The 20115-nt window shown below is 42.1% G+C and overlaps 1 protein-coding gene across 1 annotated transcript; it reads right to left on the bottom strand.

Annotated features, from left to right (window-relative positions):
• Window positions 1–7167: 7167 nt before the first annotated feature.
• KRT32 (keratin 32) lies at window positions 7168–19621 on the bottom strand. The gene is made up of 7 exons (XM_027870392.1): window positions 19105–19621; window positions 17010–17092; window positions 16699–16855; window positions 12788–12949; window positions 12567–12692; window positions 9491–9711; window positions 7168–7580 (listed from the first exon to the last, which is right to left on the bottom strand). The coding sequence occupies exons 1-7, from the start codon at window positions 19606–19608 to the stop codon at window positions 7460–7462; spliced, it is 1374 nt and encodes a 457-aa protein (XP_027726193.1). The 5' UTR covers window positions 19609–19621; the 3' UTR covers window positions 7168–7459.
• Between the last annotated feature and the right edge of the window lie 494 nt (window positions 19622–20115).

Raw genomic sequence — 20115 nt, 5'->3', positions numbered from 1 at the left:
TGGCAAGACAAAGTCTGGAAGACTGGTAATGGCCTAGCATGCACCGGGTGACCTTGGCCTTTTGAAATTAAGGTCTTTCCCAGGCCTCAGTTTGTCTGAGATATCGCCCATTCAATAAGTAAGAGCTAGGTAAGAATTGAGACAAAAGATGACCTAATTCACCATCACAAAAAATATCAGTATGGGAGGGGAAGAGCCTCAGAGTTTCTGTACTTAATAAATACTTACTGACATCTGACTCTAGAGCCGATACGATTTCTACCATATCAAGCTGCCTCTGGACTTAGCGTCCATGCAATCCCACCTCTCTTAAGTAATTCAATGTGTGACCCTTGGCAAGTCCATACCTCTTTCTGAGCCTTAGTTTCCTCAGCTGTAAAATGAACTAGTAGGGTTGGAGAGTGCCAAAGGACCCTTCTACGTAGACTGTAACAATCTGTAATCTTAAGATCCTCCTTTCACTGCCCAGGTCACCATTGGCTTCCAGCAGGGGGCAGAAGGCACCACATTCCCAGGATGTCCTTGCTTGATCAGTAAGATGATATTACTGGTGTTTTAGCCATTAGGCAAGTCTTGGCAAGGGAGCCAGCAACAAAGTGGTAATCAAGGCTAAACTTTAAGAACCTGCAGACCAGGAAGAAATGTGAAAGCCCTGCTGCCAAAGCTAGAGAAGCCTTGGGCTGAAATACTACTGTGAATTCATCCTCTAGCCAACCTCCTGCTTGAGCTAGAGAGGAGGAGCTACTTCTCAACATGCTGATTACCTTGGAAAAGCTCTGAATCCCCCTCCTTGGAGGAGGGAGGGATAATTAAGGCAACTAATGTTTTCATTACCTTTTTTTTAATACTCTAAGACCTCCCTTGCCTACCTAGGACTCCATGCTCTGCCTCACTCACAATCCAATTGTCCAGTCTTCTTTTCTTTCCTCTCCTCCTCACTAACTTGCCCCAACTTGGGTACCCTTCATCTGCTTCTCTCCATCTTCTTTATATCCCCTTTATGTGTTGTCTTCTATTATAAGAATGTAAGCTCCTTAAGGGAAAGGAGTGTCTTGCCCAGGGATGGAGAACCTGTATTTGTAACCCCAGAGCTTTACACAACACCTGGCACATAGCACATACTTAATGAATGCTCTAACTAGCTAAACAGCTCCCCAGAAAAGAAGTTGTATACCTTAAGAACAAGGCATCTTATTCTGAGATCTAAGTTGGAAGTCCCTGGGTGGCAGCGGGATCTGAGGGAAAGAGGGGAAATTGGGTGGCGTGTCATGGCTTTAGGAAAGGAGAGCTAAAAGAAACTGGTCATTTTTATTTGCCTGAAATTTAAAACAAAAACTAAAAAACTTGAAAGTGCTAGAGGGTGGATGAAGAAAAGTCGAGTATGAAATAGTAATGAAAATTGAAAAGCTCAGAGAAATAAATGGGCATTGTTCAAGCTCATCATCTTGACAACTCAAGAAACTTATTAAGCACCTACTATTTGCAGAGCTCTTGGTAAGGCATAGGATACAAAATTATGAGGATAGTCTCTGCTCTAAAGGTACTCACAATTTCGGGGTGATCATACAAGTCACTTGTAATAGATGTTACAGTATAAGGAGCACTGGGTCCAAATCCCAAGTTTGCTACTGGCTTCCTGTATGACAATGAGCAAGTCATTTATCTTCTCTGGGACTCAGTTCCCTCAACTGTAAAAGGAGGGGGATGGACAGAATAACCTGCAAGGTCTCTTCCATCTTTATTCTAAGTAAATAAATACAGTGCAAGAAAGGGTGTGATAGTGTTGTGCAATGTAAAGACTGCTAGCTTTGCACTCAGAGACCCTGTGTTCAAATCCAAGCTCTCCCACTTACCACCTCTGTGATTTTAGCTGGGTCATTCACCTCTCTAATGAATGGGGTTGTACTCAGTGACTTCTAAGGTCCCTTCCAGCTCCAAGTCCATGATGCCGTGAGCTTAAGTCCAAAAGAGGAAGGTCCAGGCAAAGTGGTACGTGACATTTTAGGAGGCAGAGATCATTTTGTGGGTGAAGGGGACACTTAGCACCTTGGACAGAACATGGGTCCTGAAAAGAGGGATGTCAAACAATAGCCATGAGAGAGTAATGAAGGAAAGGGAGGGACCAGCTGAGGCTGGTGGGAAAAGCTAAAGACAAAGATACAGTCAGTCAACTAGCATTTATTAAGTACCTAACATACACACACACACACACACACACACACACACACACACACACACACACACACACACATATATATGTAATCAGGTAATGTGCTAAGAGCTGGTGATACAAAGAAAGGCAAAAGACTCTTCAGCTCATAGTCTAATGGGAGAAACAACATGCAAATAGCTATGTACAAACAAGCTATAGACAGGATAATTTGGATATGATCAACAGAGAGAGGCATGAGAGGGATTGTGGAGTGTTTTAGCTGTATTGAGGAAAAGAGGAAGATAGAAGAAATGATTAGCTTCTACCCAGGGTAGATGAAAAGATGATAATGGACAGTGGAGAGGAAACTTTGGGTTTTGCTCCCCACTCTACTCACTCCACTTCACCTCTGGGGAAAAGAAGAACTTTCACACTAGGAAGAACAGAACAAACATGACCAACAGGGAAATACAAGATTAGTATGGAGTCGGGAAGAAAGAACCTATCAATGAGTTCAAGTCACCACGTCCTGAAAAGGTAAATCCCCAAGGTCCTGAAAGAACTGGCCAATATGATTGCTGAGCCCATCAGTGATCTCTGTAACATCATAGAGAACAGGAGAGGTACATCATCTAGAGAAGGGAAAATACTGCCCCAATTTAAAAAAAAAAATGGATGGAGAGAATAGACCCTGCTCAATTTTGATTCTCAGCAAAATGTTATAACATATTATGAAAGGAACATTGGTGAACAACTAAAAAAGAAAATAGAGATCCCAGAGGGGCAGCAAGCACAGGCCATGCCAGGCTAACCTCATTTTCCTTTTTGACAGGGTTACTGGACTGAAGATTCAAGAGAATTCTAACTCCAGGGCCAGTACTTTATCTACTATGCCACCTAGTGGCCTCTAGAGAGTCATAGTTTCTAAAACTGGGAGGTGACAGCATACTGTTCCCTGATCAGACCACATCTGGAATATCACTTTCAGTTCTGGGTACCACATTTTAGGAACACTGAAGAGCATCCAGAGTGGGATTCAGTTCCTTGAGATAAAGCTGTACAAGGATGGGTTGAAGGAACTGACAATGTTTAACCTGGAGATGCAAAAATTCAGGAGAGGCATGATAATTCTATTCAAGTATTTGAAAGGCTGTCCTATGAAAAAGGAATTTAACTGACTCGTCTTGTCCCCAGCAGGCAGAATGAGGAAATAATAAGAGGAAGATGCCAAGAGGAAGATTTGGGTTTGACCTAAGAAACAACTTCTTAACAATTAGAAGTATCCAGCAAGTGAATGAGTAGCAAACTTCCCATTCACCAGACATCTTTGAGCCAATGTTGCAGTGGGGTACAATGTAGAAAATATTCTTGTTCAGGTACAGCTTTGACTAGGTGACCTCTAAGGCCACTTACAACAGTGGGATGGTGTGATTCTATGAGAGAGAGGACTCAGGGAATCTCTAAGCAATGGAGAAGGCCTGAAAGACATGGGCATTGGGTGGAGGCTGGAGGTGAGGAAAGTATGAGAAGCCTGGGCCAGAGAGCCTGGGGATGGGCTCCAAGAGAAGGGGCCCTCCCATGTCCTACCTCTCATCTCTTTGGCCTGACATGGAACCCGCCCAGCCCCTGGGCTTTAGAGCCTCATCTTTGCCAGCTTTCATTTGCCACCTTCCAGATACAACAAAACTTCAGCTAACCTCAAAGGTATGCCAATGAGCATAGGCCTCAAATTTGCACCACTTCATTCTTAGAAAAAAGAAACAGATCAATGCACATGTAAAAACAAGATTATGGCCAGAACTGTTCCAAAAACTACCTCTCAGCACATGTCCAGGGATAGGACATCATGTCTCCAACAACTCATACAACAACGTAACATAGGATCATAGAAGTAAGAGTTTGAAAAGACCTTAGAGATCATCCAATGAAAGGTTCTTAAACTGTGGTCCATGAAGAGAATACATTAATTAATCTGATTAATTTTTTAATCTGATTATTACTAGTTAATTATTACTTTTTTAAACTTACCTATAGTTGAAATTTAGCATTTCCTTCAATTATTTGAAATCATTATTTCTAGAGTGGGTCCACAGGCTTCACTTGACTTTCCATGATACAAAGAAGAGACAAGAAATCCTGGTTTAATGCAACCTCTTCATTTTATAGCAAGGGAAAATGAAGCCCAGAGGAATTGAGATAAATTTCCCAAGGCCACAGAGAAGCAAAGCTGAAATTCAAACTCAGGTCGTCTGACTCCAAGACTAGCACTCACCCCCCTAGCCCATACTGCTCTCTTACCCAAGAGGATCAATTACAATTTTGTCACTTGTTGTTCAGTAGTGTCCAACCCTTAGTGATTCCATTTTGAGTTTTCTTGACAGAGATGCTGGAGTGGCTAGCCATTTCCTTCTCCAGTTCATTTTACACATGAGGAAACTGAGGCCAACAGGGTTAAGTGACTTGCCCAGAGTCACATAGCTAGTGAGTGTCTGAGGCTGGATTTGAACTCAGGTCTTTCTGACTCCAGAGCCAGGACACTCTATCCACTGCACCACCTCACTGCCCCTTAATGACAATAGCTGATAACTTTTCTGGTTACAAACCAGAATATACTGTATCTCATTTGATTTTCATTACTTATTATCCCAATGTTACAAATGAGAAAACAGGCCAGACAGTTTGTGACTTGCCCAAAGTCATTCAACTAATTGGTGCAGCAAGAATCTAAACACAGGTCTTTCGACTCCAAGTTCACTTTCCACTAGATCGCACTCCATTTCATTAGATTGCATTGTGGAATTCCAATGGCATTGGACTTCCATTGGCATTCCATTCTACACATTCCATTAAGGGACTACAAGACCCTCAATCATAAAAGGACCATTTGATTTGGTTTTAGATTCTCTACTAACTTAAGCAGAAGGCATTTTAGAAAGCCTTTTCAACCAGGGAATAAAAAAAGTTCATGCTCAGTTAACCAGGGTCATTAGAACAAAGGCTAAGAACTGGAAGAGATCTCAGAGATCATCCCTTTTTAATCCTCTCACTTTACTAATGCTGTAAATGAAGCCCATGGAGGTTGGGTGACTCACCCAATGTCTTTAAGTCAGTGGTGTCCATGCTTGGAATCACACACAGTCATTGAATCATCAGCCTGAAGCTGGAAAGGACCTCAAAGGTCATCTCATCCAACCCCCTTATTTCACACATGAGGAAACTAAGGCCAGGAGAGGTTAAATAACTTGCCCAAGGTTATAGAGATAGTAAAGCTGAGAGAGGGTATTTGAACGCAGGTCTTCTGACCTCAGTAGGTGGCACAGTGGATAGAGTGCCAGGCCTAGAGTCAGGAAGACCTGAGTTCAAATCCGGCCTCAGACACTCACTAGCTGTGTGACCCTAGGCAAGTAAAGAAATGGCAAACCATTCCAGTATCTTTGCCAAGAAAACTCCAAATGGGGTCATGAAGAGTCAGACATGACTAAAACCACTGAACAACAACCCCCTCTGACTCCAGAGTTAGGACTCTTTCCAATGCACCAAGTTCTCTTAAATCCAGACTTGCAGCTCTTTCTAGTCTATAACCACAGCTACTCCCAAGCCCTATCAGTTTTACTCCACTATGAAGCTAATGAATCTGCAGAGATCTGCTAAACAAAGTGTGTTTCTGTTCCCATCTTTTAGGTGGATGGCCTCAGTTGCCAGCCATTGCGTGTAAATTCTTTCTTGGCATAGCTCAAGTGGGATAAGATAATATTCACTTTTCATAATATCTGGGAAGGCCAGAGGGCAGAATCTGAATAGAAACATGAGCCCGGCTTATTGTGTGGTGAATTTTAATAGCTTTTTCAAAGTAGCATTAGTGATGCTACCTCTCCCAAAGGTTCCGTTAATTCTCCTCTTCCTTTCACTACCCCACCTATCAATTAGTGCAAATCTGTGTTGGTTTAAGTCCCTTAAATCCTTCTCTATTTTCTCTTCTCCCTGTCACCACCCAAGTCCACACCCTCATCACTTCACAGCAGAATCACTATAGATATCTCCTAATTAATCTCCTCCCTCTTCAATATATCCTTTGGGTGACATGTGGGAAAGTATTGGTTTTAGGGTCTAACTCTCAGGCTCAAAACCCTTAAAAGGCTTCCATTACTCATAAGATAAAATCCACGATCTATAACCTAGCACTCCAGGTCCTCAATGGCCTAGACTCAATCTATCTTTCAAGGCTTCTCTTTGATTACTCCCTACAGAAGATCTCTACCCATACTAATTTACTCACCCAGCAGGCCTTGTGCTTCCCCCCACCATATCTTTTCTCATGACCATTGCCCTACCTGGAACACTCAGCTCTTATTCTGAAGTCAAAATCCAACCTCCCATCTTTCCAACCCTCCTCAAATCTTATCTGCACCAAAGCCTTCTCTGGATACCCCAACAGGAAGAACCTGCTTCTTCTTCAATCCTCTTATCCCACTTGCCATCTAGATCAGATTTAGGGTGACAGGGTCCTTGGATATCATGTTATAGATAAGAAAACTGAGGCCCAAAGGTAGTAAACACTAGAGCTGAGACTAGAACCCTATTCATCTGACTTTAGCTAGAATACTCTTTTCCATCTTACCACATTATTTATTTGGGACTTACCATTTATGACTTGATGTTGTAGGATTTGTTTTGTTTTTGTTTTGTTTTGTTTTGTTTTGTTTTAGGTTATTGGTTTTTGGTTTTCAGTTTGGGGTCTTTTTGCATGCATATGTATACTCATGTCTCCCCAACTGTATTATAACTTACTACTGGCTAAAATCATAACTGATACTTGTTTTGTCTCCCCCACCCTAACCCTCCCAGAACCTAATACAGTGCCTCACATATCATAAATTTTCAACAAATATATGTGGATTGATTGAAATCAGGAGTTATGCTGGCCCATCCCTATGAATCCAAAGGCACAAACCTCCCCAAGGAATACAGCCACACAAATGACTTAGACAGAAAATTGTGTTTTCTGAGTCCCTGAAAATAGCTTTCTTTATTAGCCAATTAGCAGCTGGAACTAATTTCTCCCTGGAGGTTCTGAAACAGCAAAGAAAATGGGAACCATCATGAAAGAAACATGCATCAACCAATGAAATGACAAGATGTACAGTTTGAAGAATACAGCCTTAGTATGTGATGGCAATATATGGAGGAAGCTTCAATCATCTGCCAGGCATTGTGCATGCTACCTTGTTAATGTTGGTTGGCCAGAGATCTCAGGAGACACCAGAAATTTTGTCTACATTTGAATTCCCATGTATTCCAACAAAGACTTCAGTACCGGCCCATTGGGTTACAAGGCGTGCATGGTACACAGACGGTGCGGGGTACACAGATGGTACGGGGTACACATGGCGTACAGGAAGAAGGATTGGTACATGGATTGCAAGGCAGTCTGCAAGAGAAAACATCATTTGGGGTGGATTTAGTACAGAAGTGAACGGTTAGAGAAAAAGGTGGTTTTAATTCAATAAGCTTTTATCAAATACTTACTACATGTCAATGTCTATGCTATATGCCTGGAATACAGAGACAAAATGAAAAACAGCCCCAGTCTTTGGGGAGCTTACATTCCACTAAAGGGAGAGATTGGATGATGATGGTTTGAGACATGTAATTTCATTGCTGTGGGGAACTCTCAGTAAGGAAGCTCCCACTTTAGAGTCTTAGATGGTTGTCTGAGACAATGAGAACTTTAGTGACTTGCCCAGGTTCACACAATCAATATGTACTATAAGCAAACCTTGAACCTGATTGAGTTAAAAGATTTTCCCTGTGCTTGACTGAACAACTGAAACTAAACAGGACATCCAGAGCAAACCATAATAAACATTCCAAGAAGCATCCTTAGCTATGTTCTTAGCTAGCAGGCAACTATTTGATGATGCATATCTAGTTTTAATTATCACTTTTCTCTTGTGTATGTCTGTAACTGTTTCCTTATGAAAAAAAAAACAGCCTATGCTCCTTTAATCAGGGAGAGAATCTGTTTTTTCTGGCTCTGAGCAATGTACATAGTTAAATATTGTTTCTAAAATAATTCCCTGTACCTCCTGACTGTTCATCACTGCATGACAGTCATGTGAAATTACCCTGACAATTATAGGTCCTGATGACCCTAGGACCAGGTTTCTATCTACTTTTTTGTTGTTCACTTGTTTCAGTTACATCCAACTCTTGATGACTCCATTCAGGGCTTTCTTGGCAGAGATACTGGAGTGGCTTACCACTTCTTTCTCCAGCTCATTTGACAGAGGAGGAAAATGGGGCAAACAGTGTTATGTAATTTGCCGAGGATTACAAAGCTAGTAAGTGTCTGAGGCTGGATTTGAACTCAGGAGGACAAGTCTTCCTGACTCTAGGCCCCAAACACTATCCACTGGGCCACATAGCTGCCCTATCTACTATCTACTATACCATGCTACTTCTTGTGGAGTAAGTAAAACATTTAAATACAGCAGTCTGTGTGCAGGGTAGATAGAAAGGGTAAAATATGGGAAGCCAACAAACAGAATCATTACACGAGATATGTGGGGATTAAATTGCACCTAGAAAAACTAGAGTTCATGCTGAATTACAGATGAGCAGAGTTGCAGGTAGTACAACAAAGAAACTAGAGAAATCAGTTGTGTTTCCAGTAATAATAATAATAATAATACTTTACATTTCCTCATCTAGAATTTTATAGTTTTATAGGATAATTTTATATAGTTCATTTACGACTCACAATTCCTCTAGGAGAGAGATAGGGCAGATATTGTTCCCAATTTACAGGTAAAAAAAACTGAGACTTAGAGAGTTTAAAGAAAGCTGCCCAAGGTCGCACAACCAGTGAATGGTAGAGCCAGAACTAAAAACCAAGTCCTCTACCTGTTATTTCCAGAGACTACATTGACTCAGGAGCTTCATGTCAGCCTGTGGCAAGAAAGTTAGGACTCTAGGTTTGGACCATCTGCATGAAAAACGTGGCCTTTGTTCTCTCCCAGAGCATACCAGCAATATGCATAGCATTGAAAAGTACACTGGATTGGGAGTCAGAAGAACTGGGTTCAAATCCTGACTCTGACCCTTACTACCCAGAAAAGTCACTTAACTTCTCTAGATATGTTTCCTCGATTATAAAATGGCACAGTTGGAAGAGATGTCCTCTAAGGTCCTTTTCAGCTCTAGTCCTGTGGTCCTATGACTCAATGAAATATCTTCTTAGAGGAAGTTTAAGCTATTGTTTCACTAGATATCCAAACCCTGATTGCTTTCCAGGTTCTCTCCACCCCTCCGCCCACTAAGGCCAGTTGTCCCACTTACTTGCAGTCCTCACTCTCCAGAAGGCTGTGATATGTGCCAATCTCACACTCCAGGAGGGCCTTGACATCCAAGAGGAACTTATACTCCTGGTTCTGCCTCTCCAGGTCACAGCGAATGTCAGCCAACTGGGACTCCACATTAGTGATCATACACTGCATCTGAGCCAATTGGGAGCTGTAGCGGGCTTCTGTTTCATTTAGAGTCTTTTCCAGAGAATCTCTCTGTAATAAAGAAGAGATATGACTTTGAGAGGTAAGGCTATTTCCATACTGTAAATCAAACCCAGGAGTCCAGATCTTTTCTCATGGAAAATGATCCCTCAAGGGCCTTATAAATAGAAGGCGGCAACACTTCTGATGGAAAGAAATGGGGAAAAAGTGGGTGCTCATCAATTGGGGATGGCTGAATGGTGTATGGATGGAATGGAACAAGAAATTACATCTATGAAGAATTCAGAGAAACTTGGGAAGACTGATATGAACTAACACAAAGTGAAATAAGGAAAACCAGAAGAAGGATACTCACAGTGCTCAAAATAATGAAAATGAAACCAATATTGAAAAACATCAAACTCAGACTGATGTATATGCCTGTCTTTGACTCCAGAACACTGATGATGAAATATCAATAGAGAGGTGTTAGTCTGCATATAGTTTGGGACATATGCTGTCACACACCCAATCTTTCTGTTTCTTTTGTTTAATTTTACTTAAGTGTTAGGCAGCTAGGTGGCACAATGAATAGAGTGCCAGGCCCAGAGTCAGGAAGATTCCTTTTCCTGAGTTCAAATCCAGCCTATGACACTTACTAGCTGTGTGACCCTAGCAAGTCCCTTAACCCTGTTTGCCTCTGTTTCCTAATCTGTAAAATAAGCTGGAGAAGGAAATGACAAAACACTCCAGTATCTTTGCCAAGAAAACCCCAAAATGGGGTCACAAAGAATCAGATACAACTGAAACGACTGAACAACAAAAGATTGCATCAGAGGGAAGAACTAGTAGCAATGGATAGAATTTGCAGAGGCTGAATTCACCTTCACTTACGTAAGGGTGTGCTACAGTCTATTGCACAGGCTAGCAAGAGACAACTGTTAAATTTTCAGCACCTGCCAAACCAGTGAGCTACAGATCAGGGCTTGATTTATTGTTTTATTGATCATCTAGACTTAAGAAAGTGGCAGAGAAAATGTATGTAAATGCAGATTAAACTTAAAAGCACAGGTTCAGTCCTTTTTTTTCTGGAAAGCCAGAACATTCAACATTCAACAGCACACTCCTGCACATAAAGCACAACTTCCTCTCCATTAGAATTGTTTGAAATTGGAACAGGCTACCATGGGAAGTGGGAGGCTAGATGGAGCAGTAAATAGAGCACTGGGCTTGGAATCAGGAAGATCTGAGTTCAAATCCGGCCTCAAATACTTACTAGCTGTGTGACTCTGGGTAAATTACTTAATCCCAATTCGCCTCAGTTCTTCATCTGTAAAATGGGGAGAAACTGGAGGGGGAAATGGCGAAACACTGCAATATCCTTGCCAAGAAAACCCCAAAGAGTCAGACACAGCTGAATGAGTTAACAACAACAACCATGGGAAACAGTAGAATCCCCCTCGCTGGAAGTCTTCAGGCATGGTACAGATGACTGACCATTTGTCAGGTTTAGTATAAAAAGAGTTCTTGGTAAGGTACAAGTTGCCGTATAGTACAGTTCAATGGATAGAGAGATGAACCTGAAGTCATGGGATCTTAGGAATGTAGATGGAGAGATGAAAAGGATCTCATAAGCCGCTTAATCCTATCCTCTCATTTTACAGATGAGAAAATTGAGATATAGAGAGGTTAAATCACTTACTCAAGGTCCCACAGGTAGGATGTAACAGAAACAAAATCTGAACCCAACTCCTCTGATTCCAGAGTTGGTTCTCAGGATGATTTGGGTTCAAATCCTGCCTCTGACACTAGCTGTATGGCCATGGACAAGTCACTGTCTAAGGGGGAAGTGGGACTCAGAAAGATCTGCTCTTACTGATGATATCAGTCACCAAGCAGTGGTCCAATTCCCCAGGTGCGAGGAAAGAGAGGAGATAGAAATTAATCCCCACATCTTTAAGAATAAACTTTTCTGAGCTCTACTTTTCTCATCTGTAAAATGGGGATACTAACATGTATAACACCCACCTTCCAGGGTCACTGTGAGGTGCAAGTAAGCAAAAGTGAGTGAAGTACATCGTTTTGTTATAAATGCCACTTAGGAATATATGGCCTCTCAGGGCTCTTCCAACTCTGATATTCTGTGATAGATCTTTAGAGAAGAATGCAGTCAGTCAACTCGCATTTATTAAGTGCCTAGTATGTGTCCAGAGCAGATAGGTGGCACAGTGAATAGAGTGCCAGGCCTGGAGTCAGGAAGACATGAGTTCAAATCCAGCCTCAGACACTAATCATATGACTCTGGACAAATCACTTCACCCTGTTTCCCTCAGTTTTCTCATCTATAAAATGAGCTGAAGAAGGAAATGGCAAACAATTCCAATATCTTTGCCAAGAAAGCCCCAAATAGCTTCACAAAGAGTTGGACGTGGCTGAAAACAACTGAACAACCACACATATCCAGAAGCTAAAGGTCAAGTTAGATTAAAGGTTCTTAACCTGAGGTCCATGAACTTGTTTTTTAAAAATATTTTGATGACAGTATTTCAACATAATTGGTTTCCTTTATAATCCTATGTAAATATATTTTATTTTTATGCACTTAAGAACTATATCCTGAGGAAGGGTCCGTAGGCTTTATCAGTCTGCCAAAGGAGTCCATGATACACACATAAAAAATGTTAGGACCCCCTAGGCTAGATTAACATCTCAACTGTCTGAAGGTCTGGGTAAGGGCTGAGGATGGATTTCTGTCTACTCTGTTCTTTCCAACACAGGGAACTAAACCGCTGTTTGGTGACTGATATCATCTATAAGAACAGAGAACTTAATTAAATAGGTAATGGGATGTGTATACACTTGTCTGTTGCCTAGTGAGATGTTGTTTTCTGCATTTCTCAAGAGGGGAGAGCCCCAGCTGCACTCACCATGCTATGCTGGGCCTGCAGCTCGATCTCCAGAACATTAATGGCACGCCTCAGATCAATGATGTCTGACTGGTAGCCCTGCAGCTGCTCTGAGCTCGTGGTCACTTGCTGGTTAAGTTCCTCCATCTGAAACCCAGGGAGACACAGGGCACTTGAAAACACCGTTGTTCTCTTCTCAAAGACATTGGAATCAGCCCAAGTGGCTCCTGGGAGAAACTCACCTGAGCATTGAACCACTCCTCCACATCTCTGCGGTTGTTCTCCACCACAGTCTCATACTGGCACCTCATCTCTTCCAGCATCCTGTTCAAGTCAGCTGGAGGAGCAGCATCCACCGCAATGTTGAGCCGGTCCCCAAGCTGACAGCGAAGGGCATTGACTTCCTGCAAAGGCACAAGAGTTCCAAGGCCAAGTGTACAATCCCTAAGTACTGACTCTCTGCCCTCAAGAAGGTACAAGGAAGCTTAAGGAAAAGTGTATTATACTCGAAACAAAGAAGTAAAATGTAAGCTCTATGAGGGCAGGGACCGTTTCCTTCTGCTTTCATATACCCAGCACCTGTGATTTCATTTTGTAGAGAACTCCCATTATGGAAATTCTCTCCACTGATGCAGTTGATAATTTGACTAACTTATTCATGGATTTTGTCAGTTTCCGTGGGTTCAGTCAGTCATCATCTCCATGCTAAGAGTCCTGAATCACCCAATGCTTTTAGTACTTCTTGAACCAGATGTCCCATAGGCATCTAAAATCCAACATGCCCGCAACAAAACTCATTATCTTCCCCTCCCCTCTCCTAGAACTTTCCCTTTTCCAAACTTTCACATTGCTGGCAAAGGCACTACCATCTTCCCGATTATCTAGGCTTACAATCATTGTGTCATCCTCAATTCCTCATTCTCATTCACTTCACCAGTCCAATCTGTTGCCAAATATTGCCACATCTACCTTCACAACATCTCTTCTACAAATCCTCTTCTCTTCATTCTCATAGCCACCACCCTAGTTCAGACCCTTACCTTTCCTCCTCTGAACTGAATAGTGAAAGCTTTCTAATTGGTCTCCCAGCCTCATCTCTCCCCATTCCAATCCATCCTCCACTCAGCTGCCAACATGATTATTCTAAAGTGTAGGTCTGCCCTTATCACACCCTTTTCCCCTCCCCACGAGCTCTATTAGCTCCCCATTACCCCAGGATCAAATATAAAGCCTTCTATTTGTCATTCAGAGCTCTTCATAATCTTGTCCCTTCCTACCTTTCCAGTCTTTGTATTCCTCCTATTAGAGCATGAGTTCTTTGAGATCAGGAACTGTTTTTTACCTTTCATTGTATTCCACAGTGCATGACACATAAGTTTTTAATAAATATTTTTGATTAATTGTCTATAATTTATATTCTTAGAGTATTCCCTAGGACATGAAGAAGTTAAGTGGATGGCCCACGGTAAGGTAGCCGGTACAACTTGAACCCAGGTCTTTTACACTCCAAGGCTAACCCTCTATCCTCTATTCCATACTACCAGATCTGAACTCAATCCATAGCACCAAACGTGGTGCTTTGCACATAGTAGGTGCTTAGTAAATGCTCCTTGAATTAAATTGAAATAGTATAATGCTTGTGTGTGTGCCTTAGTAGAGTATCTCAGATATTTTGTACTTTTTATAATTATTTTGAATGCGACTTTCCACTTAAAGTTCCATGCAGGACTTAGCATGGAGATAACTGAATCTATAGAAACTGACAAGATCCCTGAATGAGATAAATAACAAAACTATAAACTGCATCATGAAGAGGGTTTCCATAATGGGAATTCCCTACAGGAATGAAATAACAGATGCTGGGGATATAAAGCAAAAGGAAACAGTTCCCATTCTTACATTCTAATTCTTTATTATATTTCCTGTTGTCAAAGATCTTAATTCTAATTCTTTATTATATTTCCTGTTGTTTCCTGCTGCATTTCACTGTTGCTGTAATAGAAATGCTTTTGATTTTCATGTGGTTATTTTGTATCCTGCTATTTTGCTGACGTCTTTAATTGTCTCAATTAGTTTCTTCGCTGATAAACTATTGTGTCATCAGAAAAAAGGGATAGTTTTATCTCCTCTTTTTGTAGCATTTCTAGAGCTGAATTGAAAATTTAAAAAAAAAAACAATTTTATGATTTTTATTTGGGCCTTTGGGGGTAAAGTCCTATGAGCTATTCCTAATCTGCCTTCCTAATCTCTGCTAATTCATGATTTCTCCTAGGAAAAAAGTCACTATGAATAGTCCTCCTGATGAGAAGCACAGGGCAGCTAGGTGGTGCAATGGATAGAACACCAGGCCTGGAGCCAGGAAGACTCATCTTCCTGAGTTCAAATCTGGCCTCAGATACTTACTAGCCATGCAACCCTGGACAAGTCACTTAATCCTGTTTGCCTCAGTTTCCTCATCTGTAAAATGAGCTAGAGAAGGAGATGGCAAACCACTCTAATATCTTTACTAACATAACCCCAAATGGGGTCATGAAGAGTCAGACACAACTGAAAAACCACTCAAAGAAGAAAAGCACCAGGCTAGTTTGTAAGGGGTAACGTTCAAGAGTACCACCTACACTCAGAGACCAGAGGACCAGTCTTAAGGTGATTTCTGCCCTTTATAGGAGGTCTACTTCATGCCTGAGATTTCATTATTCTGTGGGCCAAACACAGGCCTGCTCCCAGACCTGGCTCCGAAAGAGAGAAAGTTGCTTCTAATAGAGTCTTCAGAGGAAGTCCAGGTACTTAATATTGGTCTTCAGGGCGAGTTTCTCTGCTCAACCTTGTTAGACCAGAATGATTCATGTCAATGCTATGCTCCCTGGGAGGGCTCAATAAACCCTTGATAAATGACTCATTTCTCAGGCGAACTTTTAGTAAAGACTGGCCAGAATTCATAATAACTCATTAAATTTTTATCCTAATTGCTTCTGCCCTGAGCAGGGAATAGGAATTCATTTAACCTCATGAAGGAAACAGAAAACTCTGTGGCATTCGGGCTTTCCTACTGCTGGTAGTACCTTCAGATTACCCTCTACGTACCCTGTATGTAAAATCCTCTCTTCTTCAAGAAGTCTTTCCTGTTCCTCCTTAATTCCAGTGCCTTCCTTCTGAGTCTGCCTCCAGTTTGTCCTACCTATATCTTGTTGTACGTGGTTGTTTGCATATGGCCTCCCCCATTCGACTGGGAGCTCCTTGAGTGCAGAATTGTTTTTTGCTTTTTTTTTTTAATCCTCAATGATTAGCACAGTGTGTACCTAATAATTTATTTGTTCTCTCTTCCATTAGAATCTGTGTTCCAAGAGGGCAGGGACTGGTTTTGCCTTTGTTTGTGCCACTCCCCAGTGCTTAGCACAGTGCCTGGCACACAGGAAACAATGCTTGCTGACTGTTCCAATACAAGATGGATACAAGAAGGTCTATACTCAGAGCTGTAGGAGATGCACCAACTACTCACAGTTAGCTCTGGCATTAGGACCATGAGCTTGGAAACCAGAAGGTATTGTGGTACAGAAGGAAAAGAGCATTAGACGTGGAATCAGAGGACCTGGGTTCCTAATCCAGTTCTGAGGCAGCTAGGTGGTATAGTGGATAGAGTTCTGGTCCTGGAGTCAAGAAGACCTGAGTTCAAATCTGAACTCAGATACTTACTAGCTGCGTGACCTTATGCAAGTCACTTAACCTCTGTCTGCCTCAGTTATTTTCATCTGTAAAATGATAATAATAGCACCCATCTTCCAGGGTTATTGTGAGGACCAAATGAGATAATAATTGGAAAGTGCTGAGCAAAGTGCTTGGAACATAGTTAAGTGCTATATAAATAATAATAATAATAATAATAGTTACTATTATTATCACTTACTACTTGTGTAATCATGGGCAAATCATCTACACTCTCTGAGTGTCAGTTTTCTCATTTGTAGTGACTTGAGGGCCACTATGGTCTGTTCCAGATCTGGGTCTAGGATACTCTGATTAAAGATTGGCCACATGTGGCCGAGGCCATAAGTTCCTCTCCTAGCCTAATCCCCTTATCTTTAATGATCAGAGAGGTGGGAGACCTGCCCAAAAGCACCCCTCGTGTTTTACCTGGGATGTCAAAAGGGCTTACCTCTTCATGATTCTTCTTGAGACAGAGCAACTCCTCCTTCAGGGACTCCACCTGGGCCTCCAGATCAGCCTTGCACAGAGTCAATTCATCCAGAATCCTCCGCAGGCCGTTGATGTCAGCCTCCACCAGCTGGCGCAGGGACACCTCTGTCTCATACCTACACACACAGAACAGACTCAGAGGCTGAACGGATGAAGCAGATTTAACCTCCCAGAAGGAATGAGACACCCAGAATTTTCCCAGTTCCTTTAGAATAGCAAGTGGGCACAGTAGGGAGGGCGGCCATCAGTTTGGTTCTTAACCCAACTCACTTGGTTCTGAAGTCATCTGCAGCCAGCTTGGCATTGTCAATCTGCACAACCATCCTGGCATTCTCTGCCTTGGTGCACAGAACCTGGGAAGGAAGGGCACAAATAACAAATTGGCTTAAAAAGAAAAGAAGAATGCAACTTACAGTGGAATCAGTATCAGGAAAAGGCTAGAACTAAACAGAAGTTCATTCCCTCTGATAGAAAATTTCTCAAAAAGAAGGAGACCCAGGAAAGACCACCTTGAAGAACTTCAGGATACTTCATGAATCTTAGGTCACTGGAGAACATCAGATTTATATTTCATAACTTCATGAGAAGATATCATGTGATTATAGAAGGCTAGCCTTAGAGTCAGAAAGACCTAAGTTTGAGCTCTGACTCCTGACAGACATTGGCTGTCCCAACCTCTCATTGACCTGGGTAGCCCTCTAAGACTACAAGTTACAAAGGAGTTACCCCACACCAGTGAAGGAAATTCCCACACCAGAAGTTCCCTATAATTATTACATTATAGATCTAGACAAAGAAAAATTCTGCTCCTCATTTTTAATACGGTTGGTAAAGTGTAAGGAAAAGAGAAATTCATAGAATTTTAGAGTTAGAAGGAACCTTAGAGGTCATTGAAATGTCCCTAATATGTTGTATGGCCTCTTGGTACCTCAGTCTCCATATTTATAATGGCACATAATAGTAGTAGCAGTAGCTAATATTTCTACGATACTTAAAAGTTCCACAATACTCCTGTGTGATAGAGAGTTCAATTTTTATTACCTCCATTTTACAAATAAGGACACTGAGTCTCAGAGAGGATTAGTGCTCAAGGTCACACATCTAGTAATTGTTAGTGCTAGGGTTCTTTTCTGAAAGCCCAATGGTCTTTCCACCACGCAACACTGACTCAAAGTGTGGGGCATCCATGGATAATATCTGGGATTCCTTCCAGTTCTAACATTCTACAAGATTAGGATTTTATCGAATCCAGCCCCTCCCCTTCACTTTACAAAGGAGGAAACTGAGGCCCAGAAAGAAGTGTTTTGCCCAGGATCATATAACCACTCAGCAATAAATCCAGAACAAGAATCAAGATCTCCTAACTTCTGCTCCAATGTACTACAAATAAAGAAACTGTCCCATAATAGGAGACAATGCCATTCTCTAGGCACACATCTTTCCTCTTCATACATTAAACTATTGGGACACTGCATCCAGGATGACCTTTTGGGTCATGAAATTATAGAACCATAGCTTTAGAGTTGGAAAATATCTTAGAAGCCATCTGGTCCAACCCCTTCATTTTACTTATAAGAAAACTAGGCCCAGAGGGATGATAATGATGATAGTTGTTGTTCAGTCATGCCCAACTCTTTGTGATCCCATAGACCATAGAACCCCAGCACTGTACATAGGGGTTTTTTTTTATAAGGATACTAGAGTGGTTTCCTATTTCCTTCTCCAGTGGATTATGGCAGAGGTTAAGTGACTTACCCAGGGTCACATAGCTAGTAAATGTCTGAGGACAGATTTGAACTAGGGTCTTCCTGATTCCAGGCCCAGTGCTCTATCCACTGAGCCATCTAGCTTATAATTATGATAATAATAGTTAACATTTATATAGTATCTACTATATCCCAGGCACTGTGCTAAGTGCTTTACAAATATTATCTCACTTGATCCTCACAACAACCCTAAAATGTAGGGGCTATTATTATCTCCATTTTACAGATGAAAAAATTGAGGCAGACAGAGGCTAAGTGACTTATCTAAGGTCATGCAGCTAGTAAGTATCTGAGGCTAGATTTGAACTAAGAAAGAGGAATCTTCTTGTTTCCAAGCCCAGTGCTCTATCCACTGCACCACTCAGGTCTTCTTGACTCTAAGCATAGAACTCTATTTACCACACCACATATCTACCTCCAAACTAAAGTGACCTACCCAATGTCACCCAGCAAATCAACGTCAGAACTGTGATTTAAACTCATGTGCTTTGCATCCAACTGAAATGTCCTTTCCACTGCACCACACTGCCTCTATGGTGATATACACATGCCTTCCTGCAATAAGTTGATGACTTGGTTCACCAAGAATTAGCCATTACCTTCTGCTGGAGTTCCTCAATAGTCCTGAAATAAGACTGATAATCAGGACATATGGTGGGCATTTGAGATTGGCAGGCTTCTTGAATCTTGTTCTCCAGGTTAGCATTCTCCTGCTCCAGCTGGCGCACTTTCTCCAGATAGTTGGCCAAGCGGTCATTGAGGAACTGCATAGTCTCCTTCTCATTGCCATTGAAGAAGCCATCACAGTACCAGCTGCAGCCCCCCACAGAGCAAGAGAGGCTGCAGCTTCCTGGGAAGGAGCAAGATGGGCGGCAGCTGGTTGACCGACAGGAAGAAGACAGGTAGGTCTTAGAGAGGCAGCTGGTTGGCCGATAGGTGGTGGGCAGGCAGACACCGGGCAGGTAGCCTGTGGGCTGGCAGACGTAGGACATGCAGACCTCAGGTCGGCAGCTCATGCTGGTAGAACAGACTGAGGCAGTCCGGGGATAGCCCTTCCCAGTCCCCAGAGAGCCAGAGGTGGTGACACAGCAGTTGGATGTCATGGTATGAGGTGCCCGTGCCACTCGTATCTACTGGAGTTAATCTTCCTAAAGTCTTTTATACCACATAGGATGGAGAGGAGGGGGCGGCAATCAAGAAGGTTCCTGAGTGATATTGTTTGTGTTTACACTCAGCATCCAAGGAAGCTAGTAATTAATTTGTTATTTAATTTCCAATAAGGAGGTTCCATTGCTCATAAAATATGCCAGGCTCGTCATTTAAGCAGAGAGGACTCGGAGCTCCTATTGTGGACAGTCAGAGTGAGAGCTTCAGGACACATCTTCAAAGGGTGAGATGACCCTCATTACAAGGGTGGGGCATCACCCACCTTCCTAGTCCCCTGGCAGCGATGGGACTGGCCCCCACCTCCTCAAGGCCCTGGGAAAGCCTTCAGTTCGGTAGCACACTGATCATTGCCTGTAATGAGAGCATGCTGAAGACCTCTTAAGACAGAACAACGTGGGAGGAAGAAGTTACGATGAAACTGGGATTGGGAGAGTTTAAATGAG

Source organism: Vombatus ursinus, unplaced genomic scaffold (genome assembly GCF_900497805.2).
Source record: "Vombatus ursinus unplaced genomic scaffold, bare-nosed wombat genome assembly UNPS02014797.1, whole genome shotgun sequence".
Lineage (NCBI taxonomy): Eukaryota > Metazoa > Chordata > Mammalia > Diprotodontia > Vombatidae > Vombatus > Vombatus ursinus.
The sequence above is the reverse complement of the archived record's forward strand: the minus strand, read 5'-3'. Positions and strand labels throughout refer to the sequence as shown.